Source organism: Coffea arabica, chromosome 10c (assembly GCF_036785885.1).
Source record: "Coffea arabica cultivar ET-39 chromosome 10c, Coffea Arabica ET-39 HiFi, whole genome shotgun sequence".
Lineage (NCBI taxonomy): Eukaryota > Viridiplantae > Streptophyta > Magnoliopsida > Gentianales > Rubiaceae > Coffea > Coffea arabica.
This window is the reverse complement of record NC_092329.1, coordinates 8,125,126-8,142,051: the sequence shown is the minus strand read 5'-3', so window position 1 is coordinate 8,142,051 and position 16,926 is coordinate 8,125,126. Positions and strand designations below refer to the sequence as shown.

Genomic DNA, 16,926 nt, shown 5'->3' with positions numbered 1-16,926 from the left:
ATATTATTTGGAATAATTTTGGTATCCAAACACTGGTATTTTTTGTTACAAAATTGGCCTGATAAAAGAAACCAAAACCATGAACCATATGCATGTTGCATGATGGCGTCCGTGGATTTTCCCAAAAACAAAATGATGGTGTCCGTAGAATCCTTGCTCGGGAAGACAGTACTTGTTATCCCACACTTATCCAATTTTTTTTTTTTTTTTTTCAAAATCTTCTGCGGCTTTGGGTCTCATTTTAATCCACCCAGCTAGGCCGGATGCCTTTTATGCACAGAAAAATTCTGGATATTTTATTCTTCCACGTCCTCCAGATTAGGGTATGATCACGTTGTAAGCTTTCATTCTTTGACCGGCAATGGCCAAAAGTGAACTCAAAGACTAATCAAGACCCTAACTAACTTGCACTCGATTACTATGGTGCATTGGGACTATAATAGACTAATCTTTGTTTGCAAAAGTTTAGTGAAAAAAAAAATTATTCTCTATAATCTTTTCCTTAAGCAAGGTTCTTAAACCCAGACTAGTAAGCCAATTGAATGAGTTTATGGCATTTAATTGATTTAATTGGTTCAACTGTCTGAGTCAAAAATTTGATTTTTTATTTATTTAAATGCTAAATAATTTACACAACATTGAAATATAAAAACAGAAAAAAATAGCCGGAGCAAGTCGATTTTGATCGATTCAATTAGTTCTTGACCAATTTTGACCGTTTGAGTTAACTTTTTGGGTTTGATTAAAATCAGACCAATGAAGCATGGTGGAAAAGGTCGTTAGAACTTAGAACGAAATTCTTCTCTTTTTTTTTTTTTTTTTTGTCTAGGGAGAAAAGGAATGAATTTCTTTTTCTCAAAGTAATTATACTAACAATTATGCATCCTAAACAAGGAGAGAGTAGAACTACGGCAAGGCAGGCTGAGAGTAGGACAAGTTGGAGATTAGCATGTAAGTTGATGTCGTCACGTGGCTGTGCATCTTTCCTCATGCAGCCCACCACTACTTTGGCTTCTAGACTAGAGATGAGGGCGGGAGAAAGGATGATAGAAAACCGCTGCCGGTTTTGCTGTGCAAAAACAGCCCCCAAGCGACGCCTCCTGTTTGAAGGGTTATTTTTACGAGTTTTTCTAGAAAATTTATTTTAATGATTTGATATATATAAAATAAAAAGATAATTAAAAATATATTTACAAAAAATATGAATTTTTTTTAAAAAAAAATCACAATCCAAATAAGGTTTCATTACCCCAAGTCAAAATAAGTCAAAACTGAAGGTACAAATAAAAAGGATCGAAATGGTCTAATAATCAAGCTGCCTAGTTCTTAAAATGTGCTTCTTTTTTCTTTTTCGTTTCTGATCATTCATCATATATAATTTCGTTATGCGATTGACTCGTTTTCCATGATATTGCATTTTCTCCTTTTGGGGTAACCAACCGTTGTCATGTTTGACTTTTATTTTAAGGGCTACAGAACCAGTGTTATACTCTGACCCAAAATCACAGTAGTGTTTCTACTACTTCATTTGCTTTCTATTGTGTCAGATTCCCTTTCAGAATTTTATGTAGCCCCATTTGGTAAATGGATTTTTGAATGTTTATTTAAAATTTTACTGTTGTAATTTAATATAAAAATTACAGAAATTTTTTGAAATATTTAAAATTTTGGGTATTTTAAAATATATAGTTTAAAAACTTTCTGTTTGACAAATAAGTTTTTAATAAAGTTTATCTTCTATAAATTTTTTAATAACTTTAACTACAGTAATATTAAAAAACTCTTCAAAGTTTTCAAACTATAAATTTCAAAATAATCAAAGATTTAAGTACTTAAAAAAGAAATTTCTACAACTTTTACAATAGATTATAGTAAAATTTTAGATAAATATCAAAAAAACTCATTTGACAATTAGGCCGTACGGTGGGAAAACCAAGTTACTTATTGTGTTTAACAACTATCCAAAAAGTAGTAGTAGTTTAATACTTACTGCTATAGATAACTTACAGAATACTTCTATTCTACCCAAAATAACTACTGAGTAAGTTTCCAAATTTCAACTAAAATACAACCACTTTTTTTTTTTTTTGAAGAAAATATGCAAACAAGTTTCAAGTAAGCAAAACAAATAAACAAAAAGGCATTTGGTATTAGCAGCAGAGTCCATTTGAATTGCTATTTTAATAAATTTTTATTAAAAAATTTATTATAATAATTTGATAAATATGATATTAAAAGATAATTAAAAAATATGTTCATGGAAAACGTAAAAATTTTTCGAAACTAGAATTATCTAGATTATAGAGACTACCTCCCATGTACCTCTTCATGATATTAAAAATTGTGACGGAAAATCTAAAAATTTTTCGAATACATTAGAGTACCACAGTATTATCTAGATTCTAGAGATTATCTCCCGTGTACAGTGTACTCTACACGATATTTTTCCATGTACCCTACATGATATGTTTTGGGACTGTGGCCTTTGTTGAGTGTCCTAAATGCAAAATAAATGTACGCTAGAAACTATCATACTCTCTACTACCACCACTACTATTTACTATTTAGTGCTGCTATAGAGTATTTAGTACTGCTACTACTACAACTTTTTCTCCCACCCTTTCTCTCCCTCTCTATCTCCGAGCAATAATTTGCCAGTCCCAGACATCAAAGTCCCTAAAACTTAAACCTGTTTTGCTGCCCTTTCGTAGGTCTGCTTCAGCCTTAACTATGCTACATAACGCCTAAACTGCTGCTGCTACTATTTGCTATAATCAATTATTCTTGCTCTTTAAAAATGGTCCTCTCTCCAAGGCACAAGCAAGAAGCTTGTTGTGTCTTTTCCTGTAATGAACCCATGTTCCATTTTCATTGTCTGGGCACTTTATAGATACTACTACGCCTTTCTTGCACTTTACTTGCTTGTTCTCTGTTAATGGATTTTGGGGTGGTCAGTTTGGACAATGGTGGGGGGTTAATGTGTTCAGAGACAACTGGTTTTGCTTCTTCAATTACACTTCCTACCACTGCAACTACTACTTCTGATGCTGAGACTAAACAAAAGTGGTACGGATCTGGATTTCTCAAGCAGGAAAGGTCAGCAGGGACTACTACTGCTGCTGAAGATGACTTGAGGGACTTAAAAGTTGCCAAGATTAGCCCTGATGATTTCTCAGCTTCCAAAGCAATGCTGTTTCAGCAGAGAACTCCTTTACTGAGATCTAATAGTAGTTGTAGTAACTTATTCCCTGAAGGTTCAGGCCAGCAGCAGATGCTTAGCTTCTCTTCTCCCAACCCTCAGAGTGTGACATTACCTTATTATCACCACCCCTCTTCAGTTGTTTATAGTAGAACTACAGGTACCAAAAAAACTTCGTGACTTTTATGATGACACATTTTGCTGATATAGCATCAAAGGTATTGAGGATAGTTGTATGGTTTCTCATTTGGGAGGGGTATTTCTCAGCATTTGCGTGAAGCTAGGTTTAATTGCACTACCATCATTATTATGTTTATGGCTATTTTTCTGTTAAAAGTTGCGGTCAAAATGTTTGAATTTGCAAAACTTTTGAACTGCAATTAAGAGTCTTCCTGCCATGCAGCGCAATAGGAGAAGGAAAGAATTTTCTGAGGCTCTACTAGTAGGCCAGTCACTACTACTATTGCGTTCCTATTTTCGAGTGGATGGGATGGTGCTAATGTCATGGTACAGTTTGTTACCGAGTGCGAAAAACGAAAATCAGGATAATAAGAAATACGGTGGCAACGTTAAAACTTAAAAGATCCATCTTTTCATTGATTAGTTATGAATTTTCTCCTATCTCTGTCTCCTTCTGCCGTGTCTTATGATTTCAGAAAGGCTGGATTAATCCATTATTGTTGTAGCCCCCATAAATGTTGCATATAGAGCTATTTTGAGTCTTCTGTCATATACTTCTTTCAAAAGTCTTCTTTTCCTTTTTGCAGAAACGTTTTATTCAGGTGCTAGTCATTTCCTGGAATGGTTCAAGTGGGTTTCCCTACTTCTTGTTCTGCATCATATCTTGACTTGATTTGTTTCTCTTCTTTGCATCATCAGGCTACGGCAGCGGAGGCTTGAATGCTGGAAACATGCACGGGGTACCATCTGGGGTTAGGGGACCGTTCACACCATCTCAGTGGATGGAACTGGAACACCAAGCCTTGATCTACAAGTACATCAACGCGAATATGCCCATACCTTCTTATCTTCTCACCCCAATTAGGAAAGCACTCGATTCTGCTGGTTTCTCAAGCTTTGCAGGCCTAAGGCCCAGCGCTTGTAAGTGTCCTCTTTCCATTTTCTTCTCATTAAACATGGAACAAATGTACTTTTTAAGTGAGATTTACATAGGAGTATTCCAAATTGCAAGTGGAACATTTTGCTGGTTTGGTTTTCATCATTCATCTTACTGGTGCTCCCCTATCGGCTTCATGGTTGGTGCCACCATTTGTTTCTAGCGGTAACTTTGTAGATTCTTCTCCCAGCAAGGAAAAAGTTGGTTTTATCCTGAACTATAGAATAGTCATGATTTCTGTTCAACTTTAGGACTCCTTGTTATCTTGAGATGGAGATTTTGGCGAGACATGTTAGTAAATGAGTCTGTTTCTCTTCTATTTAGTGAAGGGTCTCCTTTTAGTGTTTGCACAAGGGAAATTTATGTTTTGCATTGAAAGTTTGGGGGACAGTCACTACTGTTCTGTTCTGCATTCAAGTGTTCTTTGTTCGTTCTTGTTGGCAGTTGGTTGGGGTGCTTTCCATATAGGATTCTCCAACAGTACTGACCCTGAACCAGGAAGGTGCCGAAGGACCGATGGCAAGAAATGGCGGTGCTCAAGAGATGCAGTTGCTGACCAGAAGTACTGTGAGCGGCACATGAACAGGGGCCGCCATCGTTCAAGAAAGCCTGTGGAAGGCCAACCTGGCCATTCTGTTGCAGGAACCACGAATAATGCTGCCAAATTGACGCCAACTTCCTCTGCATCTGCTGCAGTGGTTCCTGGAGGCAGTGCGTCCAACGGCTTAGGCCTCCTCCAGACTGGTGCCAATGTTCAATGTGCCGCATCTCCCCAACTTGACAGGTAAACAGAAGGTTCCTTCTGGACAATTAACTGTTGAACATATTCAGAGTAGGAAATTAACGAGTTAAATCTGCTGATAAACTGGCATGTTGACATTGCCACGACACTTCATTGTCTGGTTCAACTTATATAATGACTGATGGTGGATATTAGTTAAGACTTCTAGTCATTTCATCTTTATATTGGCATGTTGACATGGCCATGACGCTTTCATTGTCTGGTTTAACTTATATAGTGATTGATGGTGGATATTAGTTAAAAGACTTCTAGTCATTTCATCTTTACATCGTGATGGATCCATTGAACTTGCAATTAATTTAGCGTACAGCCTGAAATTTGTGCCACTTACCTTTAACAGTCAATTTATGGAGATTTGCTTTTTTATGTTATTAAGTTGTTTCTTAATTGAACTTGGATGGTCGGTTAACTCCTCATTTTCCCGACAGGACCTTTCTGGAAAAGGAAAATTTGGGTGGGAGAATTCAAGATACAACTGGTCTCTCCATGATATCTCGACGTATAAACTTGAAAGATAACCAATATCCCCTTCCCAAACCGCAGAATCCCTACCAACAATCTTCTCGGGGAGAATTTGGACTGGTCTGCTCTGACTCTCTGCTAAATCCTTTGGACAGAAGCTCTTCTTTAGTGAACTGCAGTAACTATGGTACTTCTGAAGAAGTCAATGATCACGAAAGCAAATCACGCACTGGTCTTCGCCAGTTTATGGATGACTGGCCCAATAACAGGAGTGAACGTTCATCTGTTGTTTCATGGCCAGACATTGATCTGCACTCAGACAGGACTCAACTGTCCATTTCCATCTCGATGGCTGCCTCAGACTTCATGTCCTCTACATCGTCTCCCACCAATGAAAAAGTGGCATCATCCCCATTGAGGTTATCCCGGGAAGTTGAAGCTACACAAATGGGCTTGGGAGTAGGTGCCACTGTCAATGATCGTACCCACAGACAAGCAAACTGGATTCCCATCTCCTGGGAATCATCCATGGGTGGACCTCTTGCTGAGGTGTTGCATAGCACAAATAACGGCACAAGCGAAAGCAAGAGTGCCTCAGCTCTTAACCTCATGACCGAGGGTTGGGACGGCAGCCCGCAGTTAGCATCATCCCCTACCGGGGTTTTGCAGAAAGCTGCTTTCGTGTCTCGTTCTAACAGCAGCACTGGAAGCAGTCCGAGAGCCGAGGCTAGCAAGGCGCATGAAGGAGGCAGCCTTTGCAGTGGCGGCGTACTTGGATCAACTCTTGTGAATCCAGCCTTGCCTGCACTGTAATTGGGGTCAGACCGGGATGATCAAGTTTCAAGTGAATTCTAGTAGTGAGTTTTCGATATGTGCTGACGAACGAACACTAAGAGCAATTAGCTTTTCATTTGGAATTTTTGTTAATTTGTTGCTTTTCTTGTGTAACTCTATCAGCTGTGAGACATAATCACTCGATGTAGAACCTGACGAATTATCATCATAAAAATATGACTATGCTTGAGTTAGTGATATAATTGTGGAGCTGTTGGGGTGCGACATGAAATTTTGCTTTGGGTTATATCTTATCCATCCCTTCATGTGCTCCTGTTTCATGTGCTCCTGTTGGGTGAGTGTTTTAATCACCATTTGCTTTTAGGTTGGTAGGAAGCATGTTGGTTGGTGGGTTGATATAATGGCTAGTGTACGGGTTGGATGTGATTGTGAATGTGGGCTATGATTTTTAGCAGCCACATGACACTTTTGCAAATTCTCTAGTAATTTTGCTCGACTTTCTGCAAAAATCTGTTCATGTAGTATGATACTTTTGAAGTTAGCTGAAATTAAAGAGCAAGACTTTGTTCTTGCCAAAAAGCTTTGATCACTTTCGTTTGTGGTCCGGTCACTGTTTTTTTTTTTTTTTTGTGGTCCATCAAATGGAGTGGAGATTAAAAATGGCATGGCATCCAAGGAGACCCTCATGAACTCATGGGAAATGTTTCAAAAATTTTAGGCATGATGTGGAGTAGCACGTTGATAGTGCTAAATATTTTCTCAGCATTATCTCTCTACTTTCTGTTGAATTTGTTCCTAAATTAATTTAGTAAATAACTATATAGTACACTAGTATCTTCTAATTCTTACAAGAATCTTACTGTCATGACTCGTTCTATGTTTTTCTTTTATATCTTGTCACCGATCTATGCTTCCGCTAAATCTTCTTTTAAACTGAAATTTGAAATCTGAATTCATTAAATTATTGAATTGTTAAGTGCTAAATTTGATACGTTTGAGTGTAAATCACATTAAATGATAAACAAATAACCTATCATTTATTTTTGGGAACAAATATTGTTTAGAAAATTCAGTATCATTCAATTAATTCAAAAGTTCAATTTTTAACTATCAATAGTGTTCATTTGAACATGTTAAAAGTCAGATATGTTAAATTTAAGTGCTGAATTAGCTCATGCGAGGCCTCATAAAACTGCTACAAATTTAGAAGGTCTGGAATTTAATGTCATAACTGCAAAAACGGCAGTGTAGTGTGAATTTCAAATTTGTAACAAAGAACTAGGTGCAATAAGTCCCATGACTGACAGGGTTCGGGCCCTTGCCCCTGAGGTATCTTGGTAGAAATGATAAATATCTGCCGACATCCATATTGATTCACTTTTGGGAGCAAAGACTAAAGACAAAGAATTGCGGACATGTGGGAGTGGGACCTGCCATATGACTTCAAAAAGCGACGGGACAAAATAATTTCCCAAACTTAACCAAAAGAAAAAAAATAATCTCACCCAGGCATCCATTTCAAAAGTTTGCAATTCTTGAGAATATGCCATCTTTGAAGTTTGTAGACCATTTAGGGGTTGCCAATCTTCTCATGATCACGACATTAATTTTAACTGTAATCCCCTGCTTACTTTGGACCAACAAGAAACTTGAGTTTTGTTTAATTTTGCCAATCTTCCCTCTCCTCCATGCCCTTCTACAAGTATTTGATAGTATGTGATTGCAGGCAGGGTTGTAGCAGCTGTAACGTTTTTGATTGATTAGAGGTCGAGATGTTTGGCGAACAGAAATTTACTGGAATTGATTTAGGACTCTGGACAACCTGCATTGTCTTGCATGAGCACAAGAAAGTCACTGTCAGAAATATTTGCTGGAGCCAGAAGTAAATACTTCTACTTAATGGTGACCCTCATTTCACTATCCCTGTCTTTGAGGTGGTTCGAATTAATCCATGAGCCTCCTAGAGTAGTTCAAACACACAACATGCCAAATTTATAGCTTCACCCCAAGCATGATTCTCATTAATGGGCACCCTCCCCAGACCATTCATTCATTGGTTTGGTTTGGTTTGGTTTGGATGCTGTGACATTCTCAGAGCTTTGTCTCAGTGGAATTCGGGAAGAGCCTACTTTCTTCAACTTCAATGAGGTCCCTTAGGGGACATCTGATAAAATTGGAACTTCAATTACTTTTACATTCGTCAGTGATTTTGACACATTGAAGCTTTTCTTTACCGCCTTCTAATTCTGGCAGTTGGTTCTATTTCTATCCAATTCGTAATGGGATTAACACCAGAATGTCCATTCTTCTTGTAATCGTTCACCAACTCAAACTACAGGTCTAGCCTACATGATTAGACTGATAATAGGTTTGGAAGCATGCAGGATCGGACTGATGATGCAATATATGAAATATACAGTTAGAAAGTCGATGGGTTCATCAGGTTGGGACCTGGATATTTTACACCAAAACAGTTTAAGCATTTATGCTGACTAAATATCGCTAAACATTTTGCTAATTTTCTTCCCCTCGACTAAAAGGTTCATAGATATTAATGTCAAGAAAACCATTCTCCAAATAGATTATGGTTTACAATGATGGCAGCCAATACCCTCTTTGATAATTTTCAACCCATACTCCCGTGCAGTTTCCCTTTGTTCCAGCTCTACTCCTTCCCCAACCTTGTGGCGCTCATGTTTCTTCAATTAGTTATCAACTCATTCTTAAGACATTTCTTACCACTGCTGTGGAAATAGAAAGAACAGCAAAAAAGATGCAATTGTCAACTTGATGCTGATGGAAACTAACAAGTTTGTCTATAAAGAGCGGAACACCCCTCCTCCACTGGAATTTTTATTTACTCAGTTCTTAAAAAGTTGTTAGAACTTTGCCCCAAAATTTTTTTTTTAAAAAAAAAGGATTTTAGACCTTATTCTACTTCTCCCAGCAAAACTTCCAAAATGGAGCCAAAGTGCCAAAAACAGTCCAGAATTCATATGAACATTTGTTGCTAGTGCATCATTGACAAAGGGAAGATAATGGCAAGTCCTGATTAAGCATCATTTAAAGCAGAAAGCTAAAATAATGACAGAAGCCAAATTCCAGCCAGTGTCTGCTTTTTACTTGACAAATTGGCAAATATGCAAGAGTACAGGAAAAATTATAATCAGATTATGCAACTCACAAGTAGCATTTTCTTACATTGAACCAATAGAAAGAAGACGATAAGATAGAGAGGAGGAAAGCAACAGTATAACGTTTTGTGATGATAAAAATTAAAACAAGGATATTTACTAGATTGCAATTTTATAGACTGTGGAGGTGTGCGTAACCCTGATCTCTAGAACAATTCATTTTGTCAAATCAGGGCTTTAAACACCACCAAACTCAATTTTAGGAGCATCCAAGCACACAGCAAAAATAGTATCTTATTGCCATGAGAAAAATGAAATAGGCAAGCTCCTTTAGATGATGCTTGAGTAAAGAAAGTCGATAACATCTGAGGATTCTTTGAGAATAGAGGTTCAGCAATAGAGACTACTATAAGGTAAAGACGAAAGTACAAATCAAGTGCAAAAAAGATATGCATTGAGAAAGAGAAACAAGAACTAAGTTCACAAAGGCAACTAGATGACAGTAGTGTTTCTGATTTAGCAGAATATTTCCTCTTGAAACAGCAATTTGGTTCAACAGGTGTAGAAGTAAAACAGAACCTAAGAGCTAGATAAACACACTAATAAGGTCATTTTAATTGCAAGATCCAAAAAACCCCAGACTACTTTGCCGGTCAGGACATGCATCAGCTAATATTGGTATTAGCTGCCTTAAAAAGCCAACAAAATTTTATCTCATAAATTCGTAGAAAGCAACAAGTGATAAGATAGTAATTAATTCCAAATATCAACATTGTCATTATCTTGATTTGAATCAGTCAACAAACAGCTTTAAACAATTAAAAACTATGATCCAGTGCAGTGATTTGCCTCATGAAGCTTCTACCTGTTTCACTATCACTAACAAATATAAATTATACAAAAGTGTCACAAGCAAGAAGGCCTTAAGCAGCCATTACTTACAAGCAAAAAGATTCCAAAAGAGTTCTAAAAAGACTAAAGTTCATTATCATTTGACTATGGAATTGCTGACCATGCAAACAATCAAACCAAAATTACTTAATTGCTGTTTCCTTTCGAAATTACCAAACATAGAAGCAAAAATGAAACTTCATGGGGGGTGCTCATATTCTATGGGTGTATAGAAGGGTCTGTCATGCCATGGAAATAGCAGTCAGAACGAGGAATTTTTTATAATCACCGCAACCCCCAGCTCAAATTTCCAGGCAAACTAAATCACCCCGAAATCAAATAACTGCTCATATGTAAAAGAGAAAAAATGAAGGATAAATCTATAGTTAACTAGAAAGACACAATTTTTTAGCAAAAAAAGACTGAATTTTTATCTTTGCACAAAACGGGAAAGAGGGAAATCAATTGAATTAACAAGGGTTTAATACAATTGATTAAAAGTGACATAAAAATAGGAGAAAGGAGATCGAAGATGGAGCTAATAGAGAAGATTATGAATGATTACCCCGCTGGCGGCGAGACAAAGGAGGCCTATATAGAACGAGGCAAGGAGGGGACTTTGAAACCCTAGCCTGATTTTAAGCGTAATTTAAATATGTTGACCGTTTTCACCTTTGCTGGCGCCTGGCGGTGCGGGTATTCAGTACACTGGGAAAGTAAATTGCGTGTGGCGGCCTCTTCTTTCTGAAGTTTTCGGGATTTTTTAATTTGGTGCAATATTGAAAGGAATAATTTCAGAAACTTCGCATGAGGTTTCTAACAATTGCAGTTACCTCCCCTATAGTTTGAAATATTATACTTACCCCCTGATTTATGTAAAAACTATGGTAGCTTTCACAAACTTTACATATTTTAAGTGAAAATTAGTTTAAAAGAGAAAAATGGTAATCCTTATTTGGAAATGATTCTTTATCCTAAAACTTTAACATCATCCAATCTAGTACATTGTGCTCCATTCCTAATTTTTCTGACTAGAATTATTAATCAATTTATAAAAGGCCGACCAACCAATTAGGGAGGCATTTGTTAAAAAAAGTATCTTCAAAAAGTACTTAACCAAAAAATATGTTGAAAGTATTAAAAAGGAATGCTTTCAAAACATGGCTTAAGTTTTCTTGCAAAAAACTAACTTGAAATTTTCACTTAACAGATAAATGGTGATAATTGACTTTTTAGCATTTAATTTGTTTTACATATAAGAGAGGGGTAATATTAGATATTTATTGGATTTTTTTTTGCTTACACCATTGATTGTTACTAAGAAATACTTTCTAGGGGAGATTTTTATAATTTTACAAATCTCAAGGCAGGTAGCCACAATTAATATAAACCTCAAGGGAGGTTTCTGAAATTATCATATATTGAAAAAGTACCTTGTTTTTAACACTTCAAGGAGAGACTTAGAGGAAATGGCAAAGGACAGAGCTTGACAGTCAAACCAATAATGTTACCGTCATTTGATTAATGTTTCTATCAATTTGAAAGTTAATCATAATTCTTCCCCTAATCTTCCAATTACCCCACTAAAAGTCATAACATACCCATCGTAAGATGTATTTAAACTATTTTAGATACAACTTGCATTAAAAAAAAAGGGTATAAATGTTGTTTGGCCAAATACATAATAGACTTAATTACAAATTACCTCCTTATATTATTTGAGTAGCAAATTGTCCCCTATAATAAGAAGATATACAAATTGCCTTCTACTAGCAAAAGGTTAAATTAGTGGATTAGGTCTCCAGTTCAAACCCTCCGGCTTATACTTAAAAAAAAAAGTCAAAAAAAGTGGATTAGCTTTTCTGGGAGGTGGGTTAATGGGAGAAATTATAAATATGAGATTTTAGATTTAAAACCTTCCACTTACCAAGGAAAAAAATGGATTAGGTTTTCTATGTTTGAGATAGGTGAAAATACATTCATGTCTTGGTATACATAATACTTTGATAGTTTTATCATTAGGAAATAGTATTATAATCTCTTTTTTTAACTGAAGAACATTGTTATGTTTAGAAAATTGCAATACAATTATAGATGTATATAATCATAGAAATTATGTAAATTATTTTTCATTAAATAAATTTTCCAATTATGATAATTTATTCAATTTAAATATATATTATAAGAAAATACCAATATATACTTAAACATTAAAAAGAAATATTAATAAAGACAATGAAATAAAAATGCAACTAAAATACTTTCTGTGTTTATTTAATCTCTGTTTTTATAAGGATTTATTACAAAAATAATGTACTTTATATATATGTGTGTGTGTGTAGAACATTGGTCTTTGTCTAGTTAAATATGTACTAGTATTTTTTGTAAAATAGTACTTAAATATGTCTTGCTATGCATGTATAAGATGAACTTGCCAAAGTCCAGTCAAGGTGAGCACCATAAAACGAAGCCTTTTTTTTTTATTTAACATGGCAATAATTTCTTATCACAAAAAATAAAATTAATTTTCATAAAAATATTGCACATTCATTTTTTCTTTGTTTGTCCTTATAAGCAACTCCTTTTGATGTTTAAATATATTGGTATTTTTTTATAAAAATATCTAAATATCATAAATTATTATAAAACCTATACAATTTATTTAGTAAAAATAACTTGTATAATTTCCATAATTATATCTACAAATGCATCACTATTTCTTGGAAACAGCAATGCTTTTTTAACTAAAAAGATACAGTAACATCATTTTCTAAGATAAAAACTATCAAAGCATTATTTATTCGAGGACATGAATGTCTTTTCACATCTCTCATACCTAGAAAGTGGCCCTGCATGTTTGATCAATAGTCTGCAGCGGGTAATCTATACGTTTTATGATTACAAGAGATAGTTTGCTAGTCAAATTATGACTTTGTTTGGATAGAGTATTATTTCAAATAATTATTTAGAATAATTACTGTAACATTTTTTGTAATGTGATGTATGTGAGATAAAAATGTGATTGAGAATATAAAAAGGTGGATTGAAAAATGTGTTTATGATGCAAATAAATATTTTTTTTCGAAAAATTTGTTATATATACATAGCCTATATTATTCAGGGTAACTTGTTATTAAGCCTACATAATATAGCCCGAATTGAAATACGTAATTTTCTATTATAAATGAGTATTCACGCCTTGTTTGGAAGGCAAGTTTTTTTCACCTAGTTTTTCTTCTACTAATTCTTTAACAACTTTAACTATAGGAATCTAAAGAAATTTTTCAAAAATTTTAAAATACAGACATCAAAATATTCAAAAAATGCACGAAAAATCCCATTTTTTTTTCTTTTCTTCCTCCCCAACCTCAACCTCCACTATCGGCAGCACCGACTGAGGTTTCTCTTCTTTTTTTTTCCCCTCATCTCCTCCTTCCCCCTTTCTTCTTCCTCTCCCATTTCTCTTCCCCTGACCCCCTTTCCCTTACTCGCGCCCCTTGGTTTGTAACTGTGTGACCAAATCTGGGCATGTGGCTAGAGGGAGTGGGGGAGGAGAGAAAGGCCAAAGGAAGAGAGAGGGGCAGGAGAAGAAGGGAGGAAGGAAGAGGAGGGAGTGAGGAAGAAGGAGTAGGAAGGGAAGATGAGAGAGGAAAAGATATAAAGAGGGGTGACATGGTGGCGGTTGCGATAGTAAGGAGGGAGAGAGAGATAGGAAGAAGGGAGTAATAAGAAGAAAGGGAAAAATAAAAGAAAGAAAATGAAAATGAAAAGAAAAAAGAAATTTTTTTTTTCCAAACCTCAAATCCACAAAAGTTTTTATAACAAGTTATAGTAAAGTTTTATATAAATACTAAAAAAACTCACCATCCAAATAGGCCCCACATTATTGTTTGTATTGAAGTTTTTCAAAGAAGATTTTTACCTTTTTCGTGATCACATTTTTCAATTATTTTTCTACCTCACATACATAAGATCGTTACAATATATTTTTGGAATAATTTTAGTAACACCCCTGAAGTTTGTCATAATATCACTCAGCTTCTCTGAAGTTCTTAAAATCTCACTTATCTCCCTTATCAAATTGATAAGACTAAATATTCATATCAAAGTTCACAAATAGGCAACATTACTCTTGCTCTTAATAGCTATTTAACCAAAAGGCCAAATCAAAATAAAATTTTAAAACAAAAAAATGTAAACTAAAAAAACAAATTGCTAGTTAATAGTAATACATATTTCTTTATATTGGGGTAATGGTGGGACAGTAAAGAATTTGGAAAAATTAAATCTAATCGAGATCAACCACTTAGGAGGAGTTTGGTGAGTAATTAATATCTTAAAAAGTTTCGTGCACAATTACAATTAAGAAAGTCAAGATATTTTTTGGGGAAATATGTTTTCATACATGGTGTAGTTTAAGTTGTATTGAAAACTAAAATAATCTCTTCATATGCATAAATTTTTCAAGGTATAAATTTTGCTTTTGTTGCAATACAACTAAAATAAATAGTTTACATCAAGAAATTTACACTTTATAAAAATTTAACCTTATTTTATTTTTTTATTGTTATCATAAATTTCATAAGTAGGATAATATAAGGGTAGTATAGGAATAAAAATTTTATTTTTCTTGTATTTCCTTCAAATGGATTAAAATGTTATAAGAAATGGCAATCCAAGGGAGGTAAGTGAAATTTTAAAAACCTTAGCGGAGCTGCGTGATATTATGAGAAACCTTGGGAGAGGTTTCTGAAATTATTCCTACATTTTTTCTACAGAAAATTCAGAAAATAGCAGTGAATCTACAAATCGTCGATTGTATTGGATAATTTCAGTTTGTCATACTCCCTTCCGTTCGATGTCGCTATTGGTTAGTTTGGACGTTTCATAAGTTGCGTGTGTACCTTGAAACAACCCCAGGCAAGACTAGAAATGAAGACCAATTTTGAGGAAAGAATACAGATGTTTCCATCTCATATTTTTCTTCTGATAATTGCCGTTTGACACGATCTGGAGACTGGTCATGACTTTCAAACATTCTACTTTTAAGCCTCAAACTCCTACTTAAAATTTGATACGTCCAACCAATTATGGCCAAAAGAATTAAATAAACCAATGTTGCTATCAATTTCATCATCTTAAATGCTAGAAAAGCCAGTGCCAACTACCCGCACTTTGTATTTGACCTCACTAATTATAAATAATTTTGTCATTCCTCAAACTTTTCAAATATTTTTTAAATCAATTTTCTTTGACAAAGATAATTCGAACTGATTATTCAAAGTAATCATTTTCCACGTTCAAATCACCGGTCTGTCTCAATATTACACTTGTAGCCCGTCTGACCAAGGAAATACTACTGATTTATAAACGTTTTAATTGGATTGAATACAGACGTATATCCTGACATTTCTTCCCCAATATTTAAGAGACAGGAGGATTTTATCTAACTAGAGGAGAAGTCGTTTCTAAACTAACGTCTGACTGTTCTTTGGAAAAGACACCCGAATAGCAAGATATTACAGCTGATTAATATGATGGAACCACAAGAACAATAAACCAAGTAATATATATATAATCTTGAGATAATGGCAATTAACAACCAATGAGGAGGCAGAGGTAGGGATGGCAACGGGGCGGGGTTGGGGCGGGGGACCCCTCCCCCGTCCCCCGCCCCGTTGCCTATTAGTTCCCCCCGTCCCCCGCCCCGTCCCCCGCCTCCTGCTCCCCCCGCCCCGCCCCGCCCCCGCCCCGCCTTGCCCCGCTTCCCCCGCGGGTGCCCCCCGGGGTTAATAAAATTTTATTATAATTAAATTTTAATAAATAATCAAGTACTAAAATATCAACACATCACCAAATTATTATTCATTGTAATTTTACAATTGAAACTCATAAAAACAATCAAACATAAGTTATTTGAATACAATCCAATATGATGAAATAAATATAACTAAAATAGTCAAGTTTTCACTTTTAGTACAAATGCAATCACTAATTCATTATTGTGTTTGTGCTTTTTTTTGAGAAAAAAAGTATTATTCTATTAAGTGTAATTAGAAATTTAGTATAAATGTATTAGTAAATTTAGTATAACTAATTAATAAATTCTATTAGTAGACATGTAGAATTATTCATATAATTGATAATATCAATTATATTACATAAACTAATATACATTATATAATACATCTAACTAATAATATCATTATCATAAGTTTATAACTAATTAACTTACATATTATATATAATTATATATATATTTATATATATATATATATATATATATTTTTTTTTTTTGCGGGGGGCGGGGGTATACTCCCCCGCCCCCCGCCCCGTTTCTAAGCGGGGGGAAAAAATTCCCCCCCGCCCCGCCCCACCCCCCGCCCCAACCCCCGCCCCGAAAGCCCCCCGCGGGCCCCCGCCCCCATTGCCATCCCTAGGCAGAGGTAGAAGGCCAAGAAATTAACTTCAACAGCGTGCAAGGGAATTCTATCCATAAAAAGAAAAAAAAAAGAATGGCGGGCAA

The 16,926-nt window shown here is 35.2% G+C and overlaps 1 protein-coding gene, 1 long non-coding RNA gene and 1 other non-coding gene across 3 annotated transcripts; 1 reads left to right on the top strand and 2 right to left on the bottom strand.

Moving 5' to 3' along the window:
* The first annotated feature begins 2,561 nt into the window (after positions 1 to 2,561).
* LOC113714778 (growth-regulating factor 1) lies at positions 2,562 to 6,617 on the top strand. The gene is made up of 4 exons (XM_027238845.2): positions 2,562 to 3,359; positions 4,079 to 4,300; positions 4,761 to 5,100; positions 5,547 to 6,617. Exons 1-4 carry the CDS (start codon positions 2,936 to 2,938, stop codon positions 6,391 to 6,393), a joined length of 1,833 nt encoding a protein of 610 aa, XP_027094646.1. The 5' UTR covers positions 2,562 to 2,935; the 3' UTR covers positions 6,394 to 6,617.
* Positions 6,618 to 8,806: 2,189 nt separating this feature from the next.
* On the bottom strand, positions 8,807 to 11,130 carry LOC113713632 (uncharacterized). The gene is made up of 2 exons (XR_003453597.2): positions 10,966 to 11,130; positions 8,807 to 9,119 (listed from the first exon to the last, which is right to left on the bottom strand). It is a non-coding gene; the product is annotated as an uncharacterized lncRNA (long non-coding RNA).
* LOC113715253 (small nucleolar RNA snoR8a) lies at positions 10,608 to 10,698 on the bottom strand. The gene has a single exon (XR_003453893.1). It is a non-coding gene; the product is annotated as a small nucleolar RNA snoR8a (small nucleolar RNA).
* Positions 11,131 to 16,926: the final 5,796 nt, after the last annotated feature.